The 19,364-nt window shown below is 39.8% G+C and overlaps 1 protein-coding gene across 8 annotated transcripts in view; it reads left to right on the forward strand.

The window, feature by feature from the left end:
* Positions 1–19,364, forward strand: part of CEP112 (centrosomal protein 112) — a 418,049-nt gene that overhangs the window by 161,592 nt on the left and 237,093 nt on the right. For all 8 annotated transcript variants that reach the window (XM_030296738.1, XM_030296742.1, XM_030296741.1 and 5 more), the window contains one exon: positions 2,986–3,121. In XM_030296738.1, coding sequence (XP_030152598.1) covers positions 2,986–3,121 — 136 coding nt within the window. The remainder of the gene's footprint in view (positions 1–2,985; positions 3,122–19,364) is intronic.

Here is a 19,364-nt window from a genome sequence, read left to right on the forward strand (position 1 = left end):
GCTAATATTAACGTTAAGTGGCAAAGAAACAAAACATTTAGGCCTTCGAATTTGGCAACCGGTTAACATTACAGTCGTTTCATTTTAACAACGGGTAAGAAAAATGGAGGACGGCAAGATACTCCGGTTCCTGTTGAATAGTCACCTGAAGCAAACCGCTTAAAGGAAAGCTTTTTAAAAAGTTCCAGAAACCTGTACCCACATCGCTGTAAAACGCAGTGACCAGGAGCTACATCTGGCACGCAGCACCACCTCCAATGGCTTTGCTCTCATGCAGGGCCTCACACACCTTGGGGCCGAGTGTTAAACCCTGGGGTCATTAAAATAGTGGCTCCACCTGTGAAACAGACGTGTGGAAAGGGGTTTCAGTGGAAAAGCTGCCTTGTTTAGCACGGGGGCGGGGGTGTGTGTGGATTTGGTCTTCTTCAGGTACAAGGCTGTGTGGTGGGTATGAAGAGGTAGACGCACATCGTATACAATGAAAAATTAGGGGAAGGTGGATGTGGAATATCTTCTTCCAGCTTGTACGCAGAGACTATCCAAACTGGGGTGGGGGGAGGGGGACTCGAAACTAAATACGCATTGCCACATTTTTTTTTTTTTTACAAAGGGACAGGAGGATCCTGCTGAAGTGGAAACTGGGTGACACTTCTCAGTATTTTTGCATTAAAGCTCTGAGAAAGTTTTCAGTATTTGTGGAGAAAGTTTGGTATTTTGATATCTTATATCACATGTATCACATGTGTGCTCTTATTGGAAAGCCTGAAAGTTACTGTGTCTTAGAGGGGTTTTTAAGCTCAGATCTGAGTAAGTCAAAACACTCAAATTACCGTTTGTCCACGTCTTAAAAGACAGTAGCATCATTGTTTGGATTCCGCGCTCCTGCCCGCCCCGTCATGATGTTTTCCTAAAATTTGATTTGTGGGGGTTAAGCATCCGACTCTTGATTTGGGCTCAGGTCACGATCTCACAATTTGTGCGATCAAGTCCCGTGTCGGGATCTGCACTGACAGTGGGGAGCCCACGTGGGATTTTTCTCTCTCCCTCTCTCTCTGTCCTGCGCCCTGCTCGTGCTCTCTCTCGCTCTCTCAAAATAAATAAGTAAACAAAAAACAATTGGATTTGTGTGAGTTAAATCACTCCACCCCCCCCCCCCCAGCATTCTTTGGCGTTGCAGTTAAGGAGATGATGTTTATACGTGTGTAAACTTTCGCATTTAGGGAAGATGAACCAAGTTGATCTTATTTGTGATGTCTCAGTCTGCTCAGGCTGCTGTAGCAGAATATCGCCGACTGGATAGTTTATAAGCAACAGAAGTTTATTTCTCACAGTTCTGGGAGGTTGGGAAATTCAAGACCAAGGCACCAGGATGGTGGTGTTCTGATGAGGGCCCTTTTCTTGGTTCGGGGCTGGCGTCCTCTCCCTGCGTCCTCACCTGGTGAAGGGGTCATGGGATCTCTCTGGAACCTCGTTTAGAAGAGCATTCATTTCCTTTAAGGGGACACATTCAGACCCTAAAGTATGGCACCTGGAAAATCAGGAAAGCAGACGAGTAGCCTGCAGCATGAGCTCAGGGTCAGACGGCCGGGACCGGTCCTGGCTTGATCCGTTACTAAATGTGGTATCTCAGAACCACTCCCTAAGCCTCAGTTTCCTGTTCTCCAAAACTACGGGTATAATAATACTTTGATACACGTTTGCTTTGAGAGTAAAGGAGAGAAGAGATGTAAAAATATTTTGCACTGGGCCCAGCACGAGTCAGAACTCCGTATTAGCCATCATGAACTTTCATGCATTTATAACCGAAAGCCTTTATTTTTTTCCCTGTGTGACTCTGCAGAGATTTCTCTTGTGTTTTGAGCCCCTGTGACCATAGAACTTGAGTTCAAGACGTAAAGAGGTGAGATGGTGATCAGTAGGCACGTGTCCTGCAGGGCGGTGGCACAATCTCAGGCCACCAAGTGGCTGCGTTGCACCTGTCACCCCACAGGTGAACTGCTACGCATGCATATTAGAGATATCTCTAATGGTATGTGGCTTTTTTAAAATTGAGATATAACTCACATACTATAAAATTCATCCTTGTAAAGTGCAAATCTCAGCAGAGTTCAGTATATTCCTAAGGAGGTGCAACCATCGCCACTATCTAATTCCGGGACGTTTCCATCACCAGAAAAGACACCCTATATCCATTAGCAGTCACTCTTCATTCCCCCTGCCCACTCCCTCCCCCCCCCCCACCAGCTGCTGGCCACCTCTAATCTACTTCCTGTCTGTAAGCACTTAGCTTTTCTGGGTATTACACATAAATGGAATCGTACAATATGTCGCCTCTTGTCTCTGGCTTCCCGTGTTCAAGGTTCCTCCATGTAGCATGTGTCAGAACCTCAGTGTGTTTGTTTTTTTTTTTTTTTTAATTTTTTAATGTTTATTTCTGAGAGAAAGAGAGAAACAGAGTGTGAGTGGGGGAAGGGGTAGAGAGAGAGAGGGAGACACAGAATCCAAAGCAGACTCTGGGCTCTGAGCTATGAGCACCCAGCCCGACGCGGGGCTCGAACCCATGCACCGTGAGATCATGACCTGTGCCAAAGTCGGACGCTTAATCGACTGAGCCACCCAGGTGCCCCAGAACTTCAGTGTTTTTTAAGGCTGAATAATATTGCATTGTACACCTTGAACATCTTGTTCTTGTTTATCCATCCATCATTTGATGGAGCTAAGTGGTTTTAAACGGGTTTTGTTTTTAAGGAAATCTTTGGAAGCAGTTTGAGAGAAATCTTTGAGACTAGTCATCAGAACACTCTGTCTCTTTTTCTGGAGACAAAGTATTTTATTGTCAACTTTTGAAAGGGAAGTTTTATAGAATTTGGATCAAAAACTTGCAATCTGAATGTTATTTTAGAGAGGGTGAAATACTGCCCTTTCATTCAAGCCTTGTTCTTTTATTTTACATTTCAACTCTGAAGCTTTTCTGGACTTTTCTAGGGAGAAAGAGGAGCAGCTGACTCGTGTGACTGAAGTTCAGAGGTCGCAGGCCCAGCAGGCGGATGCTGCCCTGGAAGAGTTTAAGCGGCAGGTGGAACTGAACTCAGAGAAAGTCTACGCCGAAATGAAAGAGCAGGTGAGGAGGCCGCTGTGGCATCTTTTTTGAAAGTCGCTCTCTCAGTAGGAAGGTACATTCTGATCTTTATATGACAGAAACATATTTACTTCTAACCAAAGTTTTATCAAAATTAGCCATACTATTGGGTCACAGGTTCAGAATGAAAAAGGAACAGTAGCCCTGGCAGAGGAGGACACCCACCTCCCCCCGGAGCCTGGAAAGAAGAGGTGGTCCCTCTCGGCCAAGAAGGAGGGCCCTGGCCGGGAGGGCTTGGCCGGCAGGTCCCCCCCGGCTCCCTGCAGAGCGTGTGACGTGAGGAAGCCACTGCATGTAGCTCTGGCGTGCCTCTCCGTGCTCCCCGGGCTACCGGGTGGCCGCTGACCAGCAAACCTTGGTGGCAGTGTGTGGAAGGAGGAGGGTGGACACCCACCTGGAGCTCTGCAGGCAAGGAGATGGGCCCAGCTTCCTCCTTCAGGAGTCCTTGATTCGCCTTCAAGCAAAACCACAATAGTCATTTAAAGGCGTAGCTATAGGGGCACCTGGGTGGCTCAGTTGGTCAAGCCTCTGACTCTCAGTCTCGGCTCAGGTCACAATCTCACGGTTCGCGAGTTCAAGCCCTGCATGGAGCTCTGTGCTGATAGTACAGAGCCTGCTTCTCTCTCTCCCTCTCTCCCTGCCCCTCCCCTGCTCACTCTGTTTCTCTCAAAATAAGTACATGAAGTTAAAGTCGTAGCTACAAATGTGGCAATGGCAAGAGTGTGTCTCGTGGATCCGCCTACAAGTAAAACCCTGTGACCCACCAGTGGTGCAGGGGCTCAGGTTAACCGTGTCTGTGCTCGTCCGTGTTCCGTAAGTAGTGTTGTATTTGTCAGTTACAGCAAGTTGTTGGCAACTGACATTTCAGGACAGAGGCCGTCTCCAGTTCGTGCACAGGTGAAGTGGAACGCTTTTTAGTTTTGAGAGAAAATAAAAAATTTGAAAAGGGAACAGGGAGCAAACCCCTAGGTGCCCCTCATGAAGAATCAACCATTGTTAACACGGTGTTTATTTAAACTGCAACCCTCCAGATGAAGTTTTCATTTGCTTTGTTATTCGTATCTAGTCACATTACTCCCTCCTTTCCACTTCTGAGAAAACCACTGTCATTAATTTAGTGTGTATTATTTCAGTCTCTTTTATATTTTTATGTGCATATATAATGTTCATGTATCTTATATGTATACGTTACGCCTATACATATTACATGCATCTAAAAATTTTTGTGCATCTACTTTTTAAAAGTTAGGTAAATACTACAGATTTCACGTATGCCTTATTTGCTCTTTTATATTTTATTGTTTGTGTTTTTTTGTTTTTTTGTAACTGGCTGCTTGGACTTTATTTTCCACTTGGTGCGAGGCTGCTCTTTTATATTTAACTTTACGTATCCCTGCCCTGTCCATGCTGATTTAGTGCAGTCCTTTTAACACTGAATGTATTTTAGCCTATGAATGTAGCACATTTCATTTATCAGCTCCTCTATCCAAGGGTATTTGGTTTATTTTCTTCAGGTTTTCTTCATTCTAAAAAATGGTGCAGTCGTGTTTGTGATCTCCTTTTCAGTGGGAGTTCACTTCCTCAGGAGCCCCAAGCACATATGGGGTGGTGGAAACATCCCTATGGAAGGATCTCTATGAGCCCTGTACTGTTGACTAGTTTGGAACTGTGCTTTCTTGTTGTTATTTTCTTGATTCGGATTTCCACTCCTATTGAGTTGTGTGAATCTGGGTTTTGAGAATGGGGCTCTGAGATCCCATTCTTCCATTTTCCCCCTCACTGCCTAGGGCAGAAGCTGGATTCCTGCAGAGTAATTGTGCCAGAAGGTGGAGACCAGACCCTGCTGCTTGGATGTCCATCTTCCAGCTCCCTGCTAGGAACAGGGCCCGGTCCCTAGAATGTGTATTTGGTCCAAGTATGCAGTGGAGCTACAGAGGAAATTCTCTGATCAGCTTGACACTTAAGGAATACAGAAAATCCTGAAGGAGGGGGCCCCTGGCAAGAAAGTTTAAGTATAGAGTCGAGAAGGCTAAAAATGAGGCATTTGAAATTGCTGAGACTGACAGTGCAAGTTCTGAGGAAGGCTGTCATGAGACCATGACAGGTACCTTTGGCTCACTCTTCCACTTGGAGCTGATGATGTAATATTAGCAGGTCACGGTACTCACGGGTAAGAAGGAGAACAAACAAGCAAACAGCATGGAACTTGTGAAAGCATTCTGTAGAACAGGAAAAAGACATTTGTATTCAGCAGTTACAGAATAAAAGCATACTTCTGAAAATGATCTATGGTGGAATTCTGAAAAAAAATATCAGAAAAGTAGTATCTTTGTATAAGAAGACATGATCTCTAAGAAAGAGGCCACACATATTAAGTAAAATTAATGCAATGAAACCTGGATACATTCTGGGAAAAAAAATGCACCTCAAAAATAAAAATGAAAATCCCACAAGTTTCTAGACAGGATGAAACTGGCAAAGAAATTAGAAAAATAATGGATAATGTTTCAGAGTTTTGAAGGAGGAAGGTTGTGACCCAGTTTTATACATAACCAAAGAGTTTTTCACTTGCAAAATCAACAGAAAAACATATTCTTAGTAAGAGCTCATAAAATGTATACTGCTTGTTTCTTTTCTGGAAAAAATTATGTGAACAGATCAACCAATCCAGAGATGAAGCCAAAGACATTGCACACATGGGGAAACCATCATATTTAAGGATGAGTAGGGAACAATGGAATCCAGCAAAATAAAAACAAGTTTAACTAATTGTTACAACTCTGATTGTAAGAAAGAATGCTCATGTTTATTGAGTTTTGAAAAAGAAGGTATATAAAGTGGCCAATACAAATTTAATAACAACGTAAAAACAATTTAGTAGGCTAAAATTCTTGGCCATGGAAAGGGGAGACTCAAAAGATCTTAAAATCAGAGAAATGCAGATTAAAATAGTTTTGGAATGTATAAGCTTAGGCATAAATCAAATCAACAAGGTATTACACTTTCATAAAAATCTCAAGGAGATAAAGGCAAAACTTGAGAGGAGATGTTGCCAAAGGAACAGAAGTAGAAACAGAACGAGATATCCAAAATGAGACAGAGTATGTAACTGTCATAATAAATATTAATAGGTTAATTTTTTTAGTAAAATAAGATATTGACTAATTGACTTAAATCCATGTGTATGCTGTTTATAAAAGATACAACTAGTTTACACAAAAATTATATTAGATTATAAAAATATATCACTTGTATTCAGAAGAAAAGAATATAATACTATCATAATAAAGTTAATAAACTAGATGAATGGATATATTTTTGCATGCTAAAGGCAAGAGTATTCAAATATGAAAAAATGTTAGGAATGCATGGAGAATTAAATAGCATTGGGGAGCTTTCATATAGTTTTCTCCATCTAAGATCAGGGGGCGAAAACAAAACAAATAGGAGGTCTAAATAACAGTTTATACAATACCTATATTTCTACTTTCTACCCTTTAAATATGACCTGTTAAAGTCCTACTCCCTTGGAACAGTTATAAAACTTAGTAGACCATAAAGAGACACTCAGTATGTTTCTAAAACTTGATATGACAGCACATATTTTTTTTACCACAATGCAATAAAATCAGAAATTAATCGCAATTAAAGTTGCTACATTCCACTTCACCAAAATTAAAAACTTTTGCTCTTTGAAAGACACCATTAAAAAACAACAAAAGGAAGTAAGACAAGCCAGAGAATGGGAGAAGAGATTTACAAATATTTCCAAGAACTTGTATCTAGAGTATAAAAGAAATCTTACAACTCAGTAATTAGAAGACAAACAACCCAGTTAAAAATAGGCAAAATTTTGGACACCTTACAGAAGAAGATATACAAATGACTAATAAGCACATGAAAAGATGTTCAATAGGTCATCATTCATCAGGGAAATTAAAATCAAATGAAACGCCACTATACATGCTCATTAGAATGGTTAAAATTATAAAGATTGCAGGGGCGCCTGGGTGGCTCAGTCGGTTAAGTGTCTGACTTCAGCTCAGGTCATGATCTCTTGGTTCATGGGTTCGAGCCCCACATCGGGCCCTGTGCTAACAGCTCCGAGCCTGGAGCCTGCTTCGGATTCTGTGTCTCCCTCTCTGTCTGCCCCTCCCTGGCTCACACTCTGTCTTTCTCTCTCTCTCTCTCTCTCTCTCAAAAATAAATAAACATTTAAAAAAAAAACTATAAAGATTGGTTGATAATGCTGAATGTTGGTGAAGATGCTATTAGATGGAGCTGTCACATGCTGCCTATGCGAAAAGTGCCAATTTCTTTTTTTTTTTTTTTAATTTTTTTTTTTCAACGGTTATTTATTTTTGGGACAGAGAGAGACAGAGCATGAACGGGGGAGGGGCAGAGAGAGAGGGAGACACAGAATCGGAAACAGGCTCCAGGCTCTGAGCCATCAGCCCAGAGCCTGACGCAGGGCTCGAACTCACGGACCGCGAGATCGTGACCTGGCTGAAGTTGGACGCTTAACAGACTGCGCCACCCAGGCGCCCCAAAAAAGTGCCAATTTCTTAAGATGTTAAACATTCAGTGACCATCTCTATCACTCATTCCATTCTATGTGCTTAACCAAGAGAAATGAAGACATATCCAGACAAAGTCTTGTACACAAATGTTGATAGCGGTTTTATTCACAAAAGCCTCTAACTTGAACAGCCCAAATGTTCCTCCGAAGTTGAAAGAACAATCAACATGCAGTATATACAACCGAATACTACTCAGCAATATAAAGGAATGAATTACTGATGCTTACAACAACATGGATGAGTCTCAAGATGCTCGTCAAGTTTTTGTTAGTATACTCTCTGAGTAAGGTTGGAATTTCCCCGATGATCTTGAGGTTCTCGTTTTAGCAGATTATCAACCTAGTTTGTTTCAGAGCAAAACTCCTGTCTCTTCTTCTGTGGGCGGGTTTCAGTTTTAGTGAAGTTCCAAAGCCTTTGCTCTGCTGCTTTGGGTCTGTTTTGATTGTGCCGGTCAGGAGGGAGTCTGAGATTTGGGTGGTATTTAAATCACTCCACCCAGTAATCACTCCATGCAGGCACTCGTGGGACATTCCCCAGGGTAGACCATATGCTTGGACACAAAACAATTCTCAATAAATTTAAAAGGATTAAAGTCATGCAAAATGTGTTCAATGATAATAAATTAGAAATAAACAACAATAAGAAATCTGGGAAGTCCCCACATATTTCGAGATTAAATAACATAAACAACTCATGGGTCAACGAAGATATTACAAGGAAAATGAGGAAATATTTTGAACTGCATTAAAACAAAAACGTGGGCATATCAAAATTTATGGAATGCAGCTAAAGCAGTACTTAGAGAAAAGTTTATAGCTTTAAACGTCTATACCCCAAAAGAAAGTTCTCAAATCAGTAGCCTAAACTTCATCTTAAGAAACCAGAAAAAGAGGGGGCACCTGAATGGCTCAGTTGGTTGTGTCTGACTCTTGATTTCAGCTCAGGTTATGATATCGCAGTTCTTGAGATCAAGCCCTGCATGGGGCTCTGTGCTGACAGTGCGGAGCCTGCTTGGGATCCTCTCTCTCCTCTCTCTCTGCTCCTCCCCTGCTCACACATGCTCTCTCTCTCTCAAAATAAAACAAATAATGTTTAAAAAAAAAAAAAAGAAGAAAGAAAGAAACCAGAAAAAGAAAAGCTTCTACCTGAGCAAGCAGAAGAAAGGAAATAGAAAATATCTTTATATTTTTGCAGAAAACAAAGAAGTAGAAAGCAAAAAAAAAAGGGGGGGGGAGAAAATTCATGATGCCGAAAGTTGGTTTTTTGAAAAGATCAACGAAACTGACAAATCTTTAGCATGGCTAATGGGAAGAAAAGTGAGAAGAAGCAAATTAGCAAGGTTGGGAATAAAAGAGGAGAGGACACCATTACTGATCCTGTAGAAAATGAAAGAACTACAAGGTGATATTTTATAAACTTATGCCAACAAATTACAAAACTCAGGTGAAATGGACAAATTCAGAGAAAGACCCAAAGACCCAAATTACTAAAACTGTCTCAAGAAGAGATAGAAAATCTGAATTGTGCAATAATAAAGATATTTAATTTACAATTAAAAATCTTTTCACAAAGAAAAGCCCAGGACCACCAGGTGGCTTCACTGGTGATTTCCATCAAATATTAAGGAAAAAATAATTTTGAGTTCTTTGAACACTTTCAGAAAATTGAGGAGGAAGCAACACTTTCCAATTCATTCTATAAAGCCAGGATTACTCTAATATCAAAGCCAAAGACACTGTAAGGAAACTACAAAATAAATCTGTCATGATTACAGACACAAAAATCTTTAATGATATTTTAGTAAATGGAATCTAGAAACATATAAAAATGATTATACATCACAACCAAGTGGGATTTATTCCAGGAATCCCAGGTGGTGTTAGCATTTGAAAATTAATTGGTGTCATGCCACATATTAATAAAGGAGAAAACAACATGATCATCTCAGTAGAGGCAGAAAAAGCATTTGAAAAAGTTTGTTCAATATCATTCATGATTTAAAAAAAATACTTGGCAAATTAAGACCAGAAGCAAACATACTTAACCTAATAAAGGTCATTTATGAAAACTCTATGACTTGTATACTTCGTGTTGGAAGGCTTAATGCTTTTCCTCCTAAGAACAAGGAAACCATGCCTGCTTTTGCCACTTCCATTTGACATTGTATTGGAGATTCTAGCCAGCACACAAAGGGGAAAGAAAAAGGAAAGGAAAGGGAAGGGGAGGGGAGGTAAGGAAATGGAAGGAAAAAGAGAGAGAGAAAGAAAGAAAAGAAAGAAAGAAAAGGGAAAGAAAGAATAAAAATTGGAAAGGAAGTATGATGACACAATCATTCCATATGGTCAAAATCCATTAAAAAAAGACAAGAACTAATAAATGATTTAAATAAATTTTCAGGATACGAGGTCATTATACAAAATTTAGCCATACTTCTATACACTAGCAATGAAACATCTGCAAATGAAATTAAGAAAACAATTTAATCCAGAGTCATGAGAATGTTTTCAAATTGATATATATGTATATATTTTAAGATGAAAAAGAAGTCTCAGAGTTTTGTGGCAGAACTAAAAGCCCTGGAGACAAAGTCATCTCGGGAACCAATAAATTAAGAACCCTACCTAGCAACGGGGGCGCCTGGTTAGCTCATTTGGTTAAGTGTCCAACTCTTGATTTCGGCTCAGGTTGTGATCTCATGGCTCGTGAGATAGAGGGATCAAAGCCCTGCGTCAGGCTCTGTGCTGACAGCATGGAGCCTTCTTGGGATTCTCTCTCTCCTGCTCTCTCTTCCCCTCCCCTACTCATGCTCTCTCTCTCAAAATAAATAAATGATAAAAAACAAAACAAAAAAAACAACCATTAAAAAAAAAAAAAGAACCCTATCTAGCCACAATGTAAGACTGCCATAAAATAAGGAAAGCCAGGGATGGACGATAGTATTCATGAAACTGATTCTGGAACCACCCTTAATTGTTCCTCCCTCATATGTCTGACTGTTCTGTTATGTGCCTGGTTCATGGTCTGTCTGCTGTTTTACTTCACCAGTCCTGCCAGACGCATTTGACTCTCCCACTTCTGGATGTTGAGTTAATGTGTTTCTGTCTTCTAGGTATCACATCCATCTCTGTGGACTGGTTAAATGATCCCATGAAGGACCCTACTGGGGTCATGCCCCTGAGATTCTTTTCTTCCTCCACATATCCTAGTCCCGTATCCTGTCTTTGTGAGTAGTCCTCACCAGGTCTGATTTGCCCAGTGGTGCTCGGTTTAGGCTCCTTGAAAAATAACAGTGATGGCAACCGATGAACAGGAAATTCTTTTGATTGTCTTCTGTAGAAGAAATATTCTTCAGTGGTTTCCATCATATATAGCTTTCTTTGCCAGGTGCAGTTGAGTTTCTGAACTAGAGAAAGCACCTTTGGTGTGAGTATAATAATAACAACATTTGTAACAGAATCTGAAGAGCTAGGCTCATTCACAAATCAAATAATTCTTACATGGCAAATTTCAACAAATGCCAAGTAAAGGGGCACCAGAGTGGCCCTGTTGGTTAAGTGTCTAACTCTTGATCTCAGCTCAGGTCATGATCTCACAGTTTGTGAGATCGAGCCCTGCTTCGGGCTCTGTGTTACCAGCTGAGAGACTGCTTGGGATTCTCTCTCTCCCTCTCTGTGCCCTTCCCCTGCCTGAGTTTTCTCTCTCTCTCTCTCTCTCTCTCTCTCTCTCTCTCTCTCTTTCTCTCAAACTAAGTAAATAAATAAACATTAAAAAACCCAAATGCTAAATAAAATATATATGACAAAACATGGTAAATTAGACGTCTTCTATTCCATATTTTCAGTTGATTAAAAAGTGTGCATCTGATCTAGCTCAAATTCTAAAAAAATCATTCAGCAGATTCATTATTTGGAGAATCGTCATGTTTTCACAATTGTTCCATAGTCTATATTTTCACTAGTCTTTCTTTTCTGTTATTGTTTTGAACTGCTCTTTTCTCTTCTTACTAAAATCTTTTGTGTAAAAGCCAGCAGAGCTCAGGGCATCTTTTTCCATTTGGAAACTGCTGCAGATAGCAGACAATGGGAATTTGAATTAAAAAAAAGAAAAGCTTTGAGTTTGTTTTTGAAAGTGAATTGCTATTTCAAAAATGAGGCCCATGAGAGAAAATGGAACAGGAGAAAGTTTTTTAAAAAATTGCTTCACACTGTTTCTTTCACTTTGAAGAACTTTTGATCTCATTTAAGATTGCTTCAATAACCTAATTTTTACTCCATAGTGAAACCCATTAAAGTGTTAGCTGTCAGCAATTAGTTGTATAAAATATACACATTTTAATGGTGACAACATACTCCTGTTCTAGAATTTTCTGTATATATGTGTAATCATATCTTTAAAAGAAATGGTGTTCTATATTTACCCATTCTCTGTGAAACAAATAAATGACTGAAAAGACGGCTAAGTTTTTAGAAGTACTGGCAGTCATTCTAAAGTGACATTTTTTCGTCTGGTAAAATGATTGCATGGATGTTGGCTAACTCGTTCCTCTTGGGGCTTCTGCTAGCCACTTGACTTCTAGATAATTTCTGTCTCCTTGAAAATATGTCCCCATTAAAGGGTATTTGCTGCTAAATATCTGGCTTTAAATTCTATTCCTTTTTTCTTTATAGTCATCAGCTACATGATGTTAGCTTTGGACTTCGGAGAACCCACTGGCTTGCCATGAAAGCACAATTCTGAAACATTGCTGTTGACTAGTGAGGTTGCCTCTGGCTCCTCGTACAATTGAAACTGGTTAGCAGTTTCTTATATTCTTAGAGGTTGCAAATTCACTTCATCATCCTATTATTGCTGTTGAATGGCTGAAAAAAATTCTCAAGTTACAAGGAAGAAAGAATGCCATCTGGATATATTTGTGTCCTTAAGTGTCAATGGATAACAAACAGACAAAGAAAGAAAGAATCATACAAACCATTTACTGTGACTTACACCTTTGTCCTCTTGTCCGTTAAGGGTCATGCTGATTCATGTAATTTTAAATAAGTTTTTTTAGACCAGTTTTAAGATAGTAAAAGATCCAACATAAATAGAAGCGTTTTCCCTCAGTTACTTTTTGATGATAATGGAGAAGTCTCTCCACCCTTTTACCATTTGGAATTTTGTGTCTGAATGAGATTAAGCAGCAGAAGTAAAATTCTAGAATTATATTTAAATGTTTCCATAGAGCCTACTGTGGTAATTAATTCCAAATGGCAACATGCAGAGAATATGTATAAGTCTTTGGCTTTGAAAAGCAAAACTAAACAACAGCAAAACAAATAAAAGAAATTTTACCTTTTATCTTTAAATGCTTACTGTAAGAGGAGTAAGTGAAGCTTTTTCCTTGTAATATTTATCAATGACTAATCTCTTTCGCAGAAGGAAGATAAACCAAAAAAAATCTACTGAGGACATTGGACCGGAAAATATGTCATTGTTTTTTCTGTATTTGACTGATTCGAAGGGTTAATTGTGAAATAGTAACATTATTATTTTTAATGCTTCAATTATTTTATTGACTTACTGGCCAAGGATTCAATAGACTTGACTTCTTTCATTCATTTATTAAAAAAATGCATGAATACTTGCTCTACACCAGCCATTGTTACTGATTCTGGGAGTTCAGAGATTATTAAGACATGTGTGTGGCTTGTGTGATAGACCGATGCATAGAAGCGTGTGATTTAATAAGTGGTGTAGTTGGTGGGATAAATAGGTCAGTAAGAGAACACGGAGGAGAAACAGCTGAGCTCCCCAGTGAGTTATGCAATTACCTGCAATTATGGAATCTTTGTGTAACTACAAATTTCTCAAATATTTACTTGTTTAGACGTTACTGGTAATGAGTTTAGTAAAGTCTTTAAGTATAAGGTCAGATAGACAATTCAGTTTTAGTTCCATATATCAGCATACAACAAATAGAAAATAAACTTTGAAAAAGATGTCATTGTACGAAAAAGCTTCACGGACCTAAAAATAAATCTAACAAAAAATGGCAAGGCCTCTGTTTAAAAACTGGAAAATATTGGGGCACCTGTTGGCTCAGTCGATTGAGGGCCTTAGTCTTGATTACGGCTCGGGTCATGATCCCAGGGTTGTGGGATTGAGCCCTGCGTCGGGCTCCGCACTGAGCATGGAACCTGCTTAAGATTCTCTCTCTTTCTCCCTCTACTCCTTTCCCCACTCGCACACACTCTCTCTCTCTAAAATTAAAAAAATATATAAAAACTGGCAAACATGATCAAAAGAAATCAAGAATACCTAAAGAAATTGGGGGATTCAAAGACTCGATGTTATAAACATGTCAGTTCTCCCCACATTAATCTATAAAGCAACACAGTTCTCTAAAAATCAAAATGTTAGTAGTAGTTGTTTTTTGTTTCTTTTTGGTGAGGTGAAAGGAAGTGAGAGAAACTGACAGCTGATTTGAAAATGCAAAGGGCTAATACTTGCTCTGGCAATCTGGAAGAAAAGCACAACTGGAGAACTTGTATGACCAGATATTGAAGCTAATATTCAGCTACAGAATTAATACAGCATGATTTGGGCACAAGGATGATCAGTGTTACAGAAGAAAGAGAGCCCGAAGTAGACTCACACATCCATGATCAATCTGATTCATGTCAAAGGAAGGATTGCAGTTGCAGCAGGGAAAGAATGATCATTTCAATAAATGCCACAGTCTCAATTGAATAGCCATGTGGAGGGAAAAAAAAAAGAATCTCGTCTCTTACTTTACCCCATTCACAAAATCAATTCCAGGATTATAGATGTACAAGTGATAGGTAGAACAATAAAACTTTCAGAAGAAAATGTAGAAAATTTTGATAGTTGGAACCAGGTAAAGATTTTCTAAATAGGAAACGAAAAGGCATTAAAAACAAAACCCCAAATATTGTCAAATTTAACCTCACTAAAATAAAACAAAAACAAAAACAAAAAAAACTTTTGTTTATTAAAAGAGACCAGTAGAAAATGGAAAGGCAGCCTCAGAGTGGGAGAAGACATTTGTAATTCAGATATTGAACCAAAAATTCATATCCAGAACAGATTCAGAATTCTCATCAACCATTAAGGACAGATACCAGAAATCTTATGTTTTATATCAATTTATGGTTGTTGCTCACAAAAGAACTATAGATATAATCAATTAATGTGTTGATTGGTTTTCCCTGTTAAGTATATTAGTTCCCACTGAGTCTTTAGCCAAGCACAGATATAACGATCTGTCTTTCCTCCCATTTATATCTATCTGCCTGCCTGTCTTGATCAATTGATCGATCGATCGATCAATCTGAACATACTTGAAGAACAGTTTTTCATAGTTTATCTGCATATGTATTAAATACAAAAATACATTTTGAACTGTATATTTCTATACAAATGTATGCTTATTGTAGTGTGAATTGTTCATGTTGAATTACTCAATATAATAACACAAGAATACTAGAGAAAGAGCGATAACTTACGACCCTGTTTGACAGTGACTGCCAAACGTCCATGCCTGCTTTCTTACTCATGGAGCCCTGATGTGATTTAAGGTGGCATTAGGCACAGTTTTCAAACTGCGGTCTCTCACCTTGCAGATGGAGCTTACCTTTTAATGCAGCTCCAGTGAATGAGACGCAAACAGCATAGTTAATTTGCTATTGACAAGAACTTGCAGGAACGCTCCTGAACAGGGCATTCAGCTCCGCTAACACGGACCCTTTGCCCTTCCCTTCCCAGATGTTCAGAGCTGCAGAAGCCATTTTGCAACTATTAGGGGCAGGTTGAATTGCAGAGTCCTTAACCCTGACATCTTTGAACTGCCAATGTAGCAGCCTCTTTCTGAACTTGTGGCACAGGAAAACATAAAGGGCCTATGTTGTTTAAGCTATGCATGGTTACTTGGGTTTTCTCTTACATGTAGCTGAAGTAATGAATGCCTGAGGCACCATACAAGGAAAACACAACCCCCACTCCTTTTTAAACCTCTCCTTCCTTCTTTAAACACTAAACGTTCACAGAAATGCACCCAGACCCTTTTTGCTCCTAATTTGACCACCAAGTTTTACTGTTAGGTTTTTTGAAGCCAGAGTTACACAATAAAGGAGTGTTGTTGTTGTTATTTTTCTGACGCTTGAACGGAATGGGGAATGATGTATGAGGAAGCAGAATCTTTTGTATCTATGGCAACTGAGAACACGGTGTTTTTATACAAGCCAAGTATTTTACAAGACTTTTTTTATTTTTTTGTTAAATTGTTGAAGGAAAATGGAGTGGGGCCTTGCATTTTCGGTCAGTATAATCTAAAATGACATGCATTTCGTTTTCTTGTATTAGTTATTATTTACTTTGAATGTGTCTTACCATTTAGGTATAAAAGGTCTTTTTATTTGCTTTAAATTGTTTTCTGTTTTGATTTTAGAAGATACTTCTGTTTTTTTTCTTGAAGATATTCTGGGTTTTTTTTTTAGAAACTTTGAGTACATAAAGCTTAGTTTTTATTTCAAATTCTGAATATTCAAAATTTTAAAATACTTATTATTTACCTTAATATTCAGTCTGTACCCAAGTAAAATAGGAACCTAAGATCAACTTCATATGAAGATCTGTCTTAAAATTACTAAATAAAACAGGTCTTCCCTCCTTGGTTTACCTTCTCTTTTTTCTTTCCCCTTTGCTTTTGCCAATCAATCATTTTATTCATCCTTAAGGATTAAAAAAATTGTTTTTAATGTTTTATTTATTTTTGAGAGAGAGACAGAACGTGAGCAAGAGAGGGTCAGAGAGAGGGAGACCCAGAATCCGAAGCAGGCTTCAGGCTCCGAGCTGTCAGTACAGAGCCCAACGTGGGGCTCAAACTCACGAACCGTGAGATCATGACCTGAGCCGAAGTCGGACGCTCAACTGACTGAGCCACCCAGGCGCATCCCTAAGGATTTAATGCATATTTATTCTGCGCACCATGCTGATAAATTAATAATTAAGATAGAAGAGAATTATAAATCATATTTCCTTCTATTTGCTGGCTCATGATCTAGATGAATAAACAAAGTTCACACATTTGAAACACTTCCACATTACAGAGAAAAACAGAGTGTCCTATGAAAATAGATCCTTGAGCATTGAGAGAAGGAAGGCATTAATGTCGGTTGGTGGGATTAAAGAACACCTCCGGGGCGCCTGGATGGCTCACTTGGTTAAGTGTCCCACTTCGGCTCAGGTCATGATTTCACGGTTCGTGAGTTCGAGCCCCGCGTCGGGCTCTGTGCTGACTGCTCAGAGCCTGGAGCCTGCTTGGATTCTGTCTCCCTCTCTCTCTGCTCCTTCCCTGCTTGTGCTCTGTCTCTCTCTTCATCAAAAATAAATAAACATTAAAAAAAAAAAAGAACACCTCAAAGAGGAGAGAAGACTTGAGTCAGCCTTGAAGATGATCCCTTTGGATGAGGAAACAAATGAAGGGACTTTCCAGATAGTGCAACGAGCAAAAGTCTAAAGAATCAAGAACAGACTTGGCTTGTTTGGGAAATGCCAATGATACCAGAGTTTGGAAAGGCCAATGATACTAGAGTATAGGGAGTGCCCGACTGCTCGGGACAAATTAAGGAGCTTTCTGTGTGAGGTCTACTGTGAAAAGCATTGAAGGAGAGAGAGCCTTGACACCCACATCTTGAGTTAGAGACGAAAGAAAGCTCTTAGTGCGGAAGGCTTGAATGTGTTTCCTTCAGTAATTCCCTAATGAATTTATTGTTGGCCACAATACTGACTACCTGTAGATCAATAGCCTTAAAACACCGATCATTGAACTTGGAAGCAGATGACTTAGTGTTATTAGGGTTGCGCAGAGAAATCCTTAGGCTAAATCTCGTGCCGTTATGTAGATACCCCAGACTTCACTGTGAGAAACAGAAACTGCACTGTACTGTTGGGTAGCAGTCATGAGCGGCCATATGCATTTTGTTCTTGTCCACTGAAACTGGCCTCTCTTCAGCGAACATTTTTGCTCCTAGAGAATTAAGGTTTAATAATCATGTCTGAATAAATGCACTTGAACTGGGAAGGAAGCATTCTTAGGGTTCATTTTCCCCAGTATTCATGTTTTGTCTAATCCTAGCAATTACCAAAAGGTAACCTGAAAGAGAGCATGGTGTACAAGCTGAAAAAAAAGAAATAATCTCAACCTACCAGTGAAGCAGAATAATAAGTAATAATAAGCAGAATAATAAGTGAGAATAGTAAGTAAGAGTAGCCAGTGATAGGATGATTGTCACACTAACTGACGATTGTCTCAGAAAAAAAATATCTTCTGAGACAAAACTAGCCAGGGAAAGAAAGACAAATGAGGGGCGCCTGGGTGGCTCAGTCAGTTAAGCTTCCGACTTTGGCTCAGGTCGTGATCTCACAGTTGGTGAGTTCGAGCCCCGCGTGGGGCTCTGTGCTGACAGCTCAGAGTCTGGAGCCTGCTTCGGATTCTGTGTCTCCCTCTCTTTCTGCCCCTCCCCCACTTGTGTGTGCACTGTCTCTCTCTCTTTCTCTCTCTCTCTCTCAGAAATAAACATTAAAAAAAGACATGAGGGGCGCCTGGGTGGCGCAGTCGGTTAAGCGTCCGACTTCAGCCAGGTCACGATCTCGCGGTCTGTGAGTTCGAGCCCCGCGTCAGGCTCTCGGCTGATGGCTCGGAGCCTGGAGCCTGTTTCCGATTCTGTGTCTCCCTCTCTCTCTGCCCCTCCCCCGTTCATGCTCTGTCTCTCTCTGTCCCAAAAATAAATAAACGTTGAAAAAAAAAAAAAAATTAAAAAAAGACATGAAAAACTGCACTATGAATATAAGTTGCCATTTTCATGTTATCGATGTGGAGAGATTTTTCATTACCAAACGTAAGAATTTTTCTTTCTTGCCACCTATGAGCGACCATCTGGCAAGAGCGAGGATAATAATGCATCATCTCTAATTTTGTATGTGCTAGAAAGCATCAGATCCAACATGATTTTGTATTTGTTATAGAGAATCTGGCACTATTAAATGTTGAAAATTGTTTATTCAGCAAATCTCAAACCTAGTTGCATATACTTGGTCTGTCTTGGGTTTTTTTGTTTGTTTGTTTGGTGGTTTTTTTTTTTTTTTTCATTTGATTGGTATTTACGGAGTCCCTAGATGTGCCAGGCAGTGTGCCAAATTGTTGGGATACATGAGTGAATGCGGGGTTGCATTACGGTGGGCAAGGCAGATCTTAAAAGGAGCCCTAGATGAAGAAGTCAATTGCGTAGGGTACTTGAAGGTTATATGTTCTATGGTAAAAAGGAACAGTAAAACAAGGAAAGGGAGACTGGGAGGGCGGGGGGCAAGGCTGCAATTTAAAATAGGGTGGTCAGGGAGACTTCAGTACCAAGATAACATTTAAGCAGAAACTTAAGACTTTGAGAAAGAAGTCATGTGACTATCTGAGGAGAAGCTTCCAGACACCAAGGCGAGAGCATCTCTGGCATGTCGTCCACCCAGCAAGGAGGCAGGTGGGCTGCAGGGGGGGGGGGGGGGGGGTTGGTATAGAGTGGTAGAGGTGAATTGAGAGGGGTACCTGGGATTGGATCACCTGAGGCCTCATGGAATGTGATGGTGTGTTTGGC

This window comes from Lynx canadensis, chromosome E1 (genome assembly GCF_007474595.2).
Source record: "Lynx canadensis isolate LIC74 chromosome E1, mLynCan4.pri.v2, whole genome shotgun sequence".
Classification (NCBI taxonomy): Eukaryota; Metazoa; Chordata; class Mammalia; order Carnivora; family Felidae; genus Lynx; species Lynx canadensis.